Here is a 15,065-nt window from a genome sequence, read left to right as displayed (position 1 = left end):
TGAATCCTTGCTAAGAGCACAGTTGTCAGCAGCCGTGATTCTCATGTTATCTCCTGGTTAAAAGCTTATTTAAAGACGCCGAAAAAATCATGATGTGATTGTGACTGCAACATGATGTGACTCTGTCACAAAGAAGTGGCTGCTGAGCTGTTTGTGCTTGTTTTGTTCGAAGCAGCAGCAGACTGAATGTACTACTGAAAGAAATACAGCCAGAATCAGCACTGAACGGTGCAGCTTTATGAACAGTTTACTGATGAAGGGCATTTGAACAACTTGGGGAAAAGGTGAACTAGCTATATAGTCACAAATCTTTGAACTGAACTGAATATAAATACCCAAAACAAACGTATTCTAGGAAAAATAAAAGCTCTACAAACATGAACTCTAATTTAGGAAAGGAGAAAGAATATATCTCACATTAACACAGACGACCAAAACATCCAAGTATGCTTTACATATGCTTAACTTATTAGTTCAATCTTTAGTGATGATGAGTTACAAGGGTTGAGGTCTTGTTTAGGCTCTGAGGTATTGATGTGCCTCTGTAGGCTATTATGTTCATCAGATCATGAACTGTGAGCCAGAGAGGTAATGAGAGTCTTTCCAGATGTTGGTCTCTCCAAAGTTAGTGGTCCTCCTCTTACACTGGCAGCAGCGCCTGTACTGTACAAGCTTATCTACCAGGAGCTCACCAGCAGACCTGACCACAGGGAGACAGAATAAAACAAAGGAAGAATGAATGAATGACCAGGAAAACATGTCGTCCTGCATGAATGGCATGATGTACGTTTTAGGTAAGTCAGTAAGTGTGACTTCTGATTATATAAATAGATGTAAATGCATGGCTGGATGCTGATTCAGGTGATCCTTCGTGCACACACCTCAGGAAGCGCCTCTCCTCTTCCTCTCGGTGGTGTTTGAGCTTCGCGCTGCGACTCCACTCGTCCTCTAGTGACTTACTGATGTCCTGCTTCTTCTCAAAGCGATTAATGCGGTCCAATATTAACCTGGACAGGGAACATACCAGTTAGAGAGACACACAACCATAGTTTCCACATCCTCATCGTTATACATTTCTTTCATTCCCACCATCCTTTACTCACTCCATTTTGTTGTGTTTGAGAACTTCTCTCTCTTTCTCCAGCTGTTCTTGGCGGTTGTGCAAATCCTCCTTCTTCCTCTGAGTGGCAACACTGAAATTTACCCGGAGGAGCTGCCAGTATGTAAATAACATGACATCAACTTCAGTATGTAGTAGATCAATTTAAAAACAAGATGCAGCTGCAACATGAAATGCATCAATGATATCAATCCAATAATATATTGCTACTTGTACTTAAGTAAAGGATCTGAGTACCTCTTTCATCACCGCAACAAAACAAAAACAATGCAGAGACTTTTAATTAAATAACTCTGACTGGTTATTTCTGACATCTGCACAAGGCCACAACTGAAATCAAGGTTTATGGCATCAATAAGAAACAGAGTTGACCTTCTGTGCCCTCTCTCGGCCTGCTGCGTTGCTGGCTGCTGTCTCACAGCGGTTGAACCCGGAGTTGTCAGCCTGGCACTCTGGAGGATCTGTGCACTTCTTATCTCCCACCTAAAGGACAGAGCAAACTCATTTCAGTTGTAAGGTTACCATAAACCCTGTGGCCCACAAGGTCAAAACAAAGCCAAATGAAAATTCAGTTGCTGATATCCCCCCAAAATAGAAATTGAGAAATTCTTTAGACCAAGTTCTCCCTGAAATTAATTACGTGACTTTTATTTTGAGGTATAGGCGTACACAACTCCCGCACATGCTAAACAGAGGACACAAGCATCATTTTGGTCCATCAAAAGAACGGATGGTTAGACAAGCACATTCACTGCCCTCTGCCTGGTTAAACCACTGCTACACAGGTACAGCATATATCTGCATGTTTTAACCAATAGGTGTCATGAAATGAACCAATTCGCTGGGGAGCTTCGATGCTTCATGAAGCTTCATCTCGTCATCACTAGTGCTATGCTAGTAAAAGGCGATCAGAGATGTAGAGAGGAATGGTGAAGTCACTTATTTCCTCCAGATTTCTTTAATATTTTCACTTGCAGTCTTCAGCTCCAACTGACGCTGACTCAAGTGACATCATTTGAGGCAATTTATCAGACTGCGAAGCTCCTTCTGGAGCCACAAAAGGACCTGAAAACAGACTTTATTGTGTAAAATTTGCAGACTTCCCCTTTAACAAAATAACGTGATCTATGCTTCTTTATTAACAAAGAATTTTTAATGATTTTGTGAAGAAAACATATTTTTTAACCCTCATCCTACCAACCTATTTAACATACAAGGTGACTGGGGTCCCTGGGGACCCAAGAATAAACTACTGTAAGAAACCTCCATCACAGCAAAACATATTTCTTCTCGAAAGATTATTATGCATATAATAATTTTAGGAAAGTTACAGTTCATTTGCATAGTCTAAAATGCAAATAGACAGAGCACATGAAGATATCTGTGTCTGTTGTATGTCTCATTCAAAATGTCTGCCAGTGTGCCCCTACCCCCCCTGATAGTGTGAGAAATATATTATCTCTTTTAATAGTCTGACAAGTAAGCTACACTTGTTATACAAACCCAGTATTTCATTATGTTGTTGTTGTAGCAGAACGGGTTTATTTAAGTGGAAGTCTAATGACATGATGTGACTCTGACATCCAGATCCAGTTTAACATGTTATTAATGCTTTACGTGGTTTATCTTGGCAGCATGCCTGCACTGGTGACCTTGACTGACAGGATGGGCGGCAGCTTTACTCTGCTGCCTTCCTTTGACCTACAACCTTCCTTTACCTGAACAACACCACACAACATTTAGATATATAATCTCACGTCGAAGCTGAGGTTCTTCGGGAATCAAGGAGGAATACAAAGGGAGAAAATATTTCTGTAAAAGATCTAAATTCACCTAAAATATATTTGTAAAGCCTATTAACATCAGAGCTATTATGTTAACCAGAATAAACAGTATAATGAAAACCAATGACCATATATCCTCCATAATTGGCTGCAAATGTTAGTAAACATGTTGAAATTCAAGAACTTTTATAACCTGATGTTCATTTTATGAACTCAAATCTTTGTGTCTACTTAATTTCTTATGCTGTTTTGTTAGTATTTTTGCCACAATACAAAACTACAAAAAATATTTTCGCCAACATCCTGTGCAAAAGTCTGAAAGTCAACTTAGTGAAGTATTTTCTTGCCTGGGTGTCCAGAGCCCTCTTGTAATGCGTAGTCCTCTCGTGTTTCTGCTTGAGCTTCTGAGCCTTCTGCAAAGCTATCCTTTAACACACACACATGCAGGTGACACACTAGTTATTAGAAAAGATTATTATTTGAAATGCCTGTTCAGTATACTGCTGTTACAGACTCACTCCTGGACCAGCTGGACCTGGTCTAGACGCTCCATGAGAAGACGGTTCTGCTGGTCTAGAGCCTCACGTTGCCGCCGGGTCTCAATCTGGCTCTGAAGCTCGTTCATGTAACGATTCTGTTGGATCCTCCTGACAGGAGTGAAGGGCCGAGCCGGGAAAACGAATGAAGTCTATCCAAACATCCCAGAGAAGACAGTGAATTTTAACAAGCCACTGTTACCCTAAAAAGTTGCAGTGAGTGACAAGATTTGTTAAAGGAACAGTGTGTAGGATCTAGCGGTATCTAACGGTGAGGTTGCAGATTACAACTTCTTTCATGTGCCAAGCTCGTAGGATTGCTAGGGTGGCCGACGCGAAAACACAAATAGCCCTCTCTAGAGCCAGTTGTTGTAAGAGTAGAGTGCTTAGAGTGTGTGTGTATGTGGGAAGTGAGTGGTGAAGCAAGAGAGAGAGAGAGAGAGGGCGGCTACGGGAGCCAGTAACATTATCGACTACGACCCAAGCAGGAAAAGTTAGTGTTTGGTTTGTCTGTTCTGGGCTACTGTAGAGACATGGCAGTGCAACATGGCGGACACCGTGGAGAGGACCCGCTCCCTATGTAGATATAAACGGCTCATTCTAAGCTAACAAAAACACAATGATTCTTATTTTCAGGTGATTATACACTAAAGAAAATATACTTATTAATATTGTATTTCATTTCTGCCAATAGATCCTCCTAATTGTTACACACTGGTTCTTTAAGTGTATTTTAAAGTAATAATCCTTAAGATTTCAATGAACTCAAACCCTATTTTCGATACTATTTATAATCAGAATGCTCTCTGCAATAGCCATTCAATGTATCTACATTCAGTAATTACCTCTCTGTGTAGTATTTTTCATTGTTATTGGCGGATTCACAGGAAGTTCACAGAAAGTTCCCAATGTAAATTTATCTTACTGATATTGGCTTCACTGTTTACTGTTCACTCTCACAGTCGTATCAGAGCTGTACTAAAGGACCTCTGTGTGGGATTTAGCGACGTCTGGCGTTGAGGTTGCAGATTGTAACCAACTGAAACTTCTCCTCTGTGCCAAGCGTGGAGAGCTACGGTGGCCGATGCAAAAAATGCGAATGGGCCTATATAGAGCCAGTGTTTAGTTTGTCCGTTCTGGGCTACTGTAGAGACATGGTGGTGCAACATGGAGGACTCCATATAAGATGAACCGCTCTATATTTACATATAAACGGCTCATTCTAAGCTAACGAAAACACAACGATTCTTATTTTCAGGTGATTATACACTAAAGAAAACATACTTATTAATATTATGTTCCATTTCTGCCAATAGATTTCATATACTTACCTCGCAGGGGAGATACAATGATCAAGTATGTTGGTCACCCAGGGCGAGGCTCAGCCATTGCACTCCGGCTGTGCTGACCCCTGTGAATTCCCTAAATGTGGGAATCTCAACTGCATAATTCCTGGTAGTGGGGTACTGCGTTCGCGCTCTCCCCTGATAGTTTACATTTCCCTGCACATCCTGTATGAGTATGTGACAAATAAAACTCTTGAATCTTGAATTTCCCTAAATCCTACACACTGGACCTTTAAGTCACTGCTCATGCAACAACAACAGCAGAACATTGTTAGAGTTTGGGGGTCTAGACTCTGACCTCATCACTCCCTGCAGATATGATAACATGAGATATTGGGAGTGATGATTAAACATATTTCCTGGCACTGAAAGAGCAGGCAGCAGCAGTACTCGTGCAGGGCAGCAGCAGCATTGAAGAGGCAGAGGGAGAGACAGGGAATTTTGCAGCTTAAATAGACCGCCCAATTGGGAGGGTGCATTTGGTTTATAGTATTGAGAGTGAGGCATGTTACATGTGTATGTAGCAGTGCAGCTCGAGTTGACTGCCTGAACTAGCTTGCAGGCATTGCTCCATTTGTAACAGAGATTAGTAATGGCCATGATCGTTCATCAAAAATGTGTCTACTAAACAAGGCATGGTCATTTTAACCACTTTTACTTTCACTTTTTTGCTGTTGTGTGGAAAGCTACCAAAGCTGTATGCAGCGTGAAATCAGATCGCAGAAAAAGGCCAATTATTGACTGACTTCATTATTAAGACAATGAGAGTTTGGTTGCACTGTAAACAGTTGCTCTTCTGTTGTACTACTTACTATAGCTGCTCAAGGAGTGTTACCTATACCAGAACTGAAATCTTACAGCCATAATGTCCGAGTTCTACTCACGGGGAAGAGAGGGCAGTAGGTCTTCTCTTTCTTCTCTGACATTTGCAGGTTGAATGTTGCAACCTGCTTTGCATGCTCACGTTGCTCACTCAGCTTCTCCTGCCAGATGAACACACAAAACCACACGCCTTGAATCAGCATATTGACTGAAAAAGAGAGCATGACATTCTCACCAGGGTAAAAAAATTAACTTTTATAGAGGGGAGTTTTATTGAACCATGAAATAATATTGGCAAAAACAACATGTAAAGCACTTTGAGTTGTTTCATTTTGAATTTTAATATCCCACATGTCCCACACCTCTTCCCCAGTGCAGTAAAGAGGATGAAGCTGTTTTCTCAGCACTCTGGCCCCAACCAGTCTGGAACCACCCTTAACTCCTCAATTGTTGAGTTGTTTTTTTGTGGTTTTTATTGCTGCTTTTATTTTGTCTTGACATTATGGTTTTAGTTTTACTTCTGCCTCTGGCTGTGTGAACCAACAGTTTCTACTTCCTCCATCTGTGTGTTGTTGTTTTCTGATCCCTTTTTTTTCTTTACTAGATACCACAGGAAAATCCCCACTCATAAATCACCTCCAGTAACCTGCAGCAGACGGTATGAAACAGGTATTTATTCAAGCACATTACAGGCTTTTAATAGATTTTTCCACAGTACGAAAGCACTTTCCCACTTGACCTGCACAATTATATGTTTTGGCCACACTCGCAGCGTGGCTCTGGGAACATCAATGTTGTGCATCTGTTGGTCAGTCAGTCTGCTGGTCGGTCCAGACTGCAATATCTCGACAGCTATTGCATGGATTGCTATTTGGTTTATTCATGTTCCTCTCAGGACTAATTGTAATAATTTTGGTGATACTTAACTTTTCATCTAGCGCCACCATCAGGTCAAAATTTACTTTTATCCAATACTTTGGTTTATGACCAAAATCTAACTCTTGGTTCTTTGTAACTAGAAGTGACACGATCGGGTGGAGCTAAGTACAACCGAATGCTGAATAAGAGATTTTTAGGCGGACAAAATGTTACAATTAACTTTCATGAACTGAAAACACACTGTGAAAGGGTTAAAGTTGTAAGACGAACTCTAGCGACCTGACAATCACAAGGTAGCCACGCCCTAAAGCATATCCTGTGTTGAAGAAGACTTGAAACTAGCGATTGAGACCATAAACTCAAGTTTACAATGTTTACTGAGGTAATAAATCAAGTGAGAAGTAGGCTCATTTTCTCATAGACTTCTATACAATCTGACTTCAATCAGACTGCAACCAGAGGAGTCGCCCTCTGCTGGCTTCACTTTTCAGACCTGGAGGTTTCCCACTGCTTTAAGTTAATTAGCAAATGTTAGCATGCTAAAGAGGCTGAACTTAGTAGTGAGCATAGACTGTAGGCCCTATATAAGAAGTGGACGTAGTCACCGTGACGTCACCCATTGGTTTGTGGACTACGGTTTTGAAGCCTCAAGTTCAAGTGACCCAAGAGGGTGGAGCTAAGTACAACCGAATGCTGAATAAGATATTCTCAGGCGATTATATTAAATTTCATGAACTGAAAACACACTGTGAAAGGGTTAAAGTTGTAAGACGTGTTAGCGCCCTGACAATCACAAGGTAGCCACGCCCTAAAGCATACCCTGCTTTATGGTCTATTTGACTCTAAATGGGACCATAACTTACTAAATAAACACCGATTGACGGTCCAGCAGTAATGATGTTCCCTTTTTGTCCGAACACACACTTAAAAACACACCAAGTGCACACACAATGCATGCACACACGCACACACCTGTTCTTTGTCCATGTACTGCTTGTCTTTCTGTTGTTCTTTAAGCAGTAAAAGTTTCTCCTGAGCTTTCTCCTCTGCCTGCTGCTGCTCCCTCAGGTAGACTGGAACATTTCTTTGGGCCCGCTGCATACACAGGTAGCACAGCTCCTACGATGACAAGACGGTTATCACAATTATACATTGTAATTAAAGCTTCAGTAGGCAGAACATTTTTGGCATCATTGGGCAAAAATTCCACAATAACCTTTCAGCATATTGTAATTCAAGTGTTCTGAGAGATAACTAGACTGCTGCACCTCCTCATGGCTCTGTTTTCAGGCTTTAAAAAAGCCTGTGACAGGAGACTTTGGCCAATCACAGGTCATTTCAGATTTCAGAGAGAGAGCGTTCCTATTGGCTGTGCTCCGGCTGGTGGGCGGTGCTTGGTATTTCCTCAACTGATCTCAACATGGCTGCCGGGTCACAAACTTTCTCATTTTACAGCTAAACAGTACACTACAAGATGATTCTGAAAACATGATTTTTTTCAGATTACCTGTCTCATGCTCTACTGTCAGGATATAGTGACCGTTTTATAAAAATAACTTTTTTTAATCATATTTACTCTAATTCTACCAACTGTAGCTTTAATGTGATCATATTGTTATTTTCCACACAGGCTTTTGAATCTATATAATTTGTAGATGATGCATTGTTTGTGCTTTATTCAGATTTAGGAACATTCCTACAACTTCCTTGAGCTTTACATCTGCAATTATATTGTCAAGCTCTACTTTTACGTTATTTTTAATGTAATTTAATTCTCTGTCCCTCCGTTTCCTACTTATCCTGTGCATGGTCTCAGTGCACACACTGGGTGCAATATACCAGGGCAATATTATACTCAAAGGTCATATCAATAAAACCTAATTCCCTATAAATATTCACATTTACTTCCCCAGGAAAGTGAATCCACGTCTTGAATTTTAAAGACCACTATAAAAGCCAGATAACATTTAAACTTACAGTACACAGATACATGATTGCACCCGTTCACACGCTCACCTGTCCAGCACGAGTATGGCCAGAGCAGCTAACGGTCACACGAGGTTCCGCCAGTTTGGGAGTGACCTCTGGTGGTGTGATGGTGATGGTGATGGTGGGCCTGGGAGTGGAAACAGATTATTGACCACTGTGTGCTGTTCATCAAGGAGAACGACTCACTTCTACATGTGCAGTTTGCTGTAGTGTGATCTCCTTGTGCATAGGAAACTTGAATTCTTATTATATTGGTGTTAACATACAATTTTACACATTATCAGATCCTTCCTGGGTTGTGTTACTGAACCAGAAAAAGAGATGTACTGAAGAGTTTATACATAAACCGCTTAAATAAACTTCTACGGTGATTTATTTTATACCAATTTAAAAGACCAGAACTTTTGTATGAACACTTTATAATACTCATCATTTATAAATGGTAAATTGATAGTTCATTAGTTAATAGTTATTTCACTGTCAACAAACAATGAAATGATAATCAATAATGTTTAATATTTGTTAGTACTGCTATAAATTATGTTATTTTATCATAAGTTTGTGTAATATGAAATAATTAGTTAAAAAATAAGAGATGATAACAATTACATTCTGTTTACATTAGTAAACTATTATTGACAATTTATTGTTGCACACATTATAACATTTTATATACTATATTAAGTATTTGTTAGTGATAGTAGTACCAAATAATTTGTAAACCTTTAAGAAATAGTTTGTAAAACATCTATAAACATTAGATAGATGGACCAAAAAACTATTATTAACCATTGACAAAGTTAACTATCTATCTAAATATTGTTTATGGATGCTTTACAAATAATATCTCAATCATTAACAAATACTTAACAACACAACATGACAAATATAGTCCAGAAACCCTCACAGGTACTGTATTTAGCATTAAAAAATATGCTCAAATCATAACATGGCAACAACAGCTGTCAGTGTGTCAATGTGCTGACTTGACAATGACTTACCCCAAACTGTATGTGATTATCATAAAGTGGGCATGTCTGTAAAGGGGAGACTCGTGGGTACCCATAGAACCCATTTACATTCACATATCTTGAGGTCAGAGGTCAAGGGACGCCTTTGAAAATGTCCATGACAGTTTTTCCTCATCAAACTTTAGCGTAAGATTGGAGCATTACTTAGTCTCCTTCACAATATGTTAGACATGTTATGACATGGTTAGTACTAATGGATTCCTTAGGTTTTCCAGTTTCATATGATGCCAGTATCTTTACTCTAGCTTTAAAACTGAGCCCGCTACAACCTAAAAATCGCAAGTTGTGTTAATGCATTAAAGAAATTTGTGGCGTTACGAATTTGCGTTAACACATTAATATCATATTAACTTTGTCAGCCATAATATATATACCTGTGTGTGTGTGTGTGTGTGTTGACGGTGCAGGGAGGTGATGACAGATGAGGAATATGTCCCACAGCTAGTTGTGCATCATTGATGGAGCTGGAAGCTGCCTCGGGGCAGTAACAATATAAGACCACCACTGAGCTCTCAGCTCTCACTGACTCATGTCCCTGCAAACAACAGCTCTGTGCACTGCAAACTGAACCTCTCCATAGACTGTGTGTGTGCTTGTCGGTCTGTGTCTTTTTGTGTGTGTTGTACTTGTCTGTGGCCTCCATGGGGGGTTTTGGATTCAGTTCTTCAGACTGGCTGACAGCTTTCATCTTGGCAGGCTGCAGTGGCTGATTGGATTTAGATTCTCTCTGTTGGGGAACTTCTGTAGAGACACACAACACTCTGAGTAGGTTCACTGTTCCTAAACACAACTGCACTTGATATACATTGATGTAGCAGCTTCAAATCTATCATTATTGATTCTGTCATTCTGGACTCAATAGCTATTCTTTATTTGCTTTATCTCAACTTCTGTCACCTCCTGATTTTGATAGGGTCTAATTTGTCATAAGCCAGTTCCAAGTTGGTAAAATGCCCTCTAACATATCACTTATCCAGTCTTTTATAATTAAATTGTTTGTTGGAGTTATCCATTCTTAAACATTGCCTATCATACACCAAACTGAAAGTAAAAGCTTGAGTCATTTTGTATAATAGGAGAACCACTGCTCCATCTCAACTGGTGTTTGACATTTTGGTAAATACCAGCCCAGTCACCTGGAAAGAATGTTGGCATTGGATGTTAGAAGCACTATGTGCAGGGGCACTTAAAATTTTAATTGCATTCAGTCACGGCAAGGGATTTAGTTTAAATAGCAAAAAAAAAACACACCGCGCGGGCAGGAGGGGAGGTGGATGGGTCCAACAAACACAAGGCTTTCATCCAGGAGAACGCTGTTTGTGTCCCCTGTTTACAACATCAGTTTCATTTTCACTGTACAAACGTAGTAGTTTTAGGCTCAACCATGTAGTTCTTTCCTAAACCTATATGTTTTGTTGTGTTGTAATGGTTGTTACGTTACGTTGTTATGCTGTTACATTATTATTTGAACACAGACCATTATCTTTTTTCTAACCCTAACCAAGTAGTTTTGTTGCCTAAACCTAACCAATCGTTTCACAACGTTAACCACGAGACATTGCGTTTCTGCAAGCATGATAAGGCTGATATGAAACATATTTAAACATATTTTTGGTTCAGAAACGTGGATATTCAACATATCCGTGGTTTGCAGAAACGTCCAATGCCATAAAGATGTCTGCCGACTGGGTTGTACCTATACGCTTTCCTGATGAAAGTTAGATGAGAAGCTCAATGCCACTTGCATGCACCCAGGTGTCAGTAGCTAACCGTACTATTTGGAACTGGGGAAGAATCACCAATGTGGCTATTTAAACCTGGGTGTATATAGCATGGCAGAGACACCCACTCTAGATACTGTATGTGTATATGTTCTGATGTATATTTTTCCTTTACCTTTTGTTGCCTAAACCTAGCCTAAGTGTGACTGAATACTCAAAATAAGAATAATAATAAAAAACAGAAAATAATCAACTACTTTAAGTTTAAAAATAGATTTCTCATAAGACTTGAACTCAAGTCTCCTGGGTCAAACTCCTGATTTGAACCCATTCATCCATCATAAGCCAGGCTAGCTGTTTCCCCTACTTCCAGTTCTTATGCTAAGCCAGTTGTTCTCAAACTTTTTCTGTCATTTCTTTGGAGGAAGAAATATATTCACTACTCTTCCAAACACATTCCTATATGATAATTGTGAATTGACATAATTTCCACATCATGTTTATTTAAGCCTCTTTAATGCCAGCTACTGCAGCTCCAGCCTCAGTGAGGAACAAGTGTCCTTTTCCTTTGCTGCAAGAGATTTGAAAGTATTTGGATTTGATTCAATATTTGATTTAGATTCATGAAAGTGCTATCAAACCCCAAATTGTCAGCCTTGTGCAAAAAGCTCATTCACCTCCTGCATTCCTCTGGTCTGGAGCTGGTGACAAGCACCATAGATCTTTGTCCCCAGCTTTGTTGTCTGGTGGCTGAGGAGAGCAGACAGTTGGCAGGGTGACGGGGTTGGCAGTCTGTGGCCTCTGAAGCCTGGACAGGCCACCAGACAGTAAAGAGATACTGCTCCCAGGTCTCTGCAGGGGCAAAAGTACAGATGATCCGTATCAATACATACACTGTACATTCATGATATACTGTAACATGCAAACACACATTCTTTACTCACGTTGTTAAAGGCTAAAAGCAGCCGACCAGTTCCATCCATGGCATTAATAAAATCTCTGTTGAACTTCATCCGCACCTTTTGAATAATATCAGATGGGATTACATTTAACAGAAAACTGGTGTCACAGTCCACAACTAAGAAATACCAGCCAATTAGACTGTTATCAGGCCATTAAATAGGCATTATCAGTCGCTATAAGCCCCATAGACGTGGGTCAATAAGGGTCTACTAAACCCACTAGTACGTTTAATCATTTATTCACATGGTAGATCATAGAAAGAAGGAATAAATGAACACAACAGCGACCTCTAGCGACCGTAGTAATTATGACAGGAGCAGAAACAGAAGTTACTTGTTGTATTATAGACAGAGCGGAACTCCTTCGTCCCCAACCTCCACACAAAACACAGGGTTTTTACCCAAGAGACCGGAGTTAACATCCTGTGTGAAACCAACAATGTGTAGTTGTTTTTGTGTTCATAGTTATTTTAACCCAAAACATGACGTTTTTCTTTAAACCTGTTTTTTGTTTTTTGCCTAAACCTAAAGAAGTTGTAGTTTTATTGCCTAAACCTAAAGAAGTTGTAGTTTTGTTGCCTAAACCTAAAGAAGCTGTAGTTTTGTTGCCTAAACCTAAATAAGTTGTAGTTTTGTTGCATAAACCTAAATAATTTGTAGTTTTATTACCTAAACCTAAATAAGCTGTAGTTTTGTTGCATAAACCTAAAGAAGTTGTGGTTTTATTGCCTAAACCTAACTGTATTTTTTTGCCTAAACCCAAAGAAGTTGTAGGTTGATTGCCTAAACCTAAAGAAGCCTTTTTGTTTGTGTTCAAAATGTGAACTTTCATTCAGTTTTACAACATGTTAGAACGTGTTGCTTCGAAGTTTCATTTTCACTTTTACAACATAGTGGGTGTAGTAGGCCCCTATTGACCCACATCAACTGATAACGCCTATTTAATGGCCTGATAACGGTTAAATCGGTTGCAGCTACAGTGTGAGCAGGCGAGCCACCTTATTGTTCTTGAAGGACAAAATTCCAATTCCCTGGAAGGTGAGGAATATGTTTTGTTCAGAGGCCAAAGCTCTGAAGAGGAGAAGAAGAGTTTCTCTAATGCAGCCCTCCACAACGTCTCGACTGAAAGGAGTCTCTTGTGACACAGCTGCAAAGTTCAGTTGCACCACTGGTAGGTGTGTTGCTGCAAGGGACACACACACACACACACACTTACTTTTCTTTTGTTAATGTGTCAAAAATATTTGTATCCAGCCCGCTATAAGATTCAAATCCAAATCTTGTATATATCTACTTTAATGAGTGCAGCTTGCATTCTCTTTTCTCTGTTTTAGACCCTTAAACTTGGCTTCAACCCTTATGTATTTGTCTATAACATTATATATTCCTGAGTAAATAAGCAACAATCAAAATAATAAAAACATATTTACCATTATTGTATATTAATACTTCAAAACTGTAAAACTCATCTCTTCATCAGGCACTCTTTTTTGTTTTTCAGATGAGTTTGTGGTGAAATAAATCCTCAGAAATGTGCTCACCTGCAGCCAGTGGCCGGACCTGCTTTAAACCCAGAGACTGCACTAGTTTCCCAGCCAGGAGGAAGATGGGTCGTTGGATCATCGTGAACCTGTTTCCTACGTCCAACTTCTGCTGAGAGAAGGTGAAGGTCCCCAGTCCTGCCAGGTGGACCCCCTGTTACAATGGATCAATCATAGGGCCATAGATAGATGGATAGGTAGATAGGTAGGTCAGTACAGATACAGATACAGGTATGTAAGACAGATAGACTGACAGACGGAAAGACAGGTAGGTAGGTAGGAAGATAGGTAGATAGATAGATAGATAGATAGATAGAAAGGTAGGTAGGTAGGTAGGTAGATAGACAGGTAGATAGATAGATAGAATGGTAGGTAGATAGGTAGATAGATAGACTAACCTTCTGTAAGGTCATCTGACGTTCAATGTAGGAGGATACATCAGCCCAAATACAGTTAATATCTGAAAAACAAAACCATTACGTTTGTTTAGCCTATGGGGCAACATGGAAACACCTGCGCACGTCATAGTGTACACACAGAACAGAAACTAGCAGCAGCTGAATACAGCTGAACACACAGTCACTGTTTATAAAGAAAAGAAAGTTTAGTTTCTGTTTGACCGTTTCCAGAGAGCTGGGAGAGAGTCGGTCCGTCAGTCCGTCCGTCTGCTTCTGACACCAGCCGCAGGATGTCAGTCATCTCTGTTACACCGGCACAGGAGGAAGACGTTTTAAACTCGTTTCTCTCAGTAAAGTCTTCTTTCTCTCTGCTCGGCTGCAGCCAGAGATCAAGACGAGCTCCGGGGAGACGCGGTTGCCCCTAGCAACACCCCCCCGCACCGCACACACACACGCACACACACACGCACGCACACACACACACACACACACACACACACACACGCACAACTACAACAAAGAGTTCAAGTTTCATCTGGTAGTTGTCAACATTATAATGTTGGACACCAGAAAGCCTCTAGGAAGCCTGAAAAAGTCACATTCAGAGGGGGTGCACTGGACATAGTCATATCAGTATTAGACTTTCTTAATAATAACTGAAATAATTATTAAAACACATTATTAATAATAATAGATCGACTACTACTACTACTAATAATAACAATAACATAAATATAATAATATTTATTATTATTGGTACTAGTATAATAATAACCGATTATTACCCTACATATCACCCTGTCTGTTATTGACATAATAATTGTTTATTAACCAATATGATTTCATGGTGAAGAGGCGGATCTGGGAGGGCGCCAGTCTTCAAGCAGCCAATTAACTGTTGTTAAATGTTATATAACTCTGGAATACTGGAATTTC

At 39.9% G+C, this 15,065-nt stretch overlaps 1 protein-coding gene and 1 non-coding gene across 2 annotated transcripts; one reads left to right on the top strand and one right to left on the bottom strand.

Moving 5' to 3' along the window:
• Window positions 1-217: 217 nt before the first annotated feature.
• Window positions 218-14,567, bottom strand: LOC119499791 (coiled-coil domain-containing protein 81-like). The gene is made up of 16 exons (XM_037788979.1): window positions 14,352-14,567; window positions 14,130-14,191; window positions 13,732-13,885; window positions 13,189-13,373; window positions 12,173-12,247; window positions 11,906-12,080; window positions 10,134-10,248; window positions 8,504-8,603; window positions 7,460-7,606; window positions 5,671-5,769; window positions 3,423-3,592; window positions 3,252-3,330; window positions 1,493-1,603; window positions 1,104-1,213; window positions 882-1,007; window positions 218-700 (listed from the first exon to the last, which is right to left on the bottom strand). Exons 1-16 carry the CDS (start codon window positions 14,428-14,430, stop codon window positions 562-564), a joined length of 1,926 nt encoding a protein of 641 aa, XP_037644907.1. The 5' UTR covers window positions 14,431-14,567; the 3' UTR covers window positions 218-561.
• Window positions 4,764-4,927, top strand: LOC119482704. The gene has a single exon (XR_005205502.1). It is a non-coding gene; the product is annotated as a U1 spliceosomal RNA (small nuclear RNA).
• Window positions 14,568-15,065: the final 498 nt, after the last annotated feature.

The sequence above is a fragment of the Sebastes umbrosus genome, chromosome 2, assembly GCF_015220745.1.
Source record: "Sebastes umbrosus isolate fSebUmb1 chromosome 2, fSebUmb1.pri, whole genome shotgun sequence".
Classification (NCBI taxonomy): domain Eukaryota; kingdom Metazoa; phylum Chordata; class Actinopteri; order Perciformes; family Sebastidae; genus Sebastes; species Sebastes umbrosus.
Note: the sequence above shows the minus strand (reverse complement) of the source record. Positions and strands in the feature narration are given on the sequence as shown.

Excerpts from the sequence above, each read along its gene's own strand:
- LOC119499791 (XM_037788979.1), bottom strand. The coding sequence starts at position 14,430 with ATGACTGACATCCTGCGGCTGGTGTCAGAAGCAGACGGACGGACTGAC. Across the intron at positions 14,192-14,351 it reads CTCCCAGCTCTCTGGAAACG|ATATTAACTGTATTTGGGCT; the intron begins GTCAAACAGAAA and ends TTTGTTTTTCAG. Across the intron at positions 701-881 it reads GAGGAGAGGCGCTTCCTGAG|GTCTGCTGGTGAGCTCCTGG; the intron begins GTGTGTGCACGA and ends CCCTGTGGTCAG.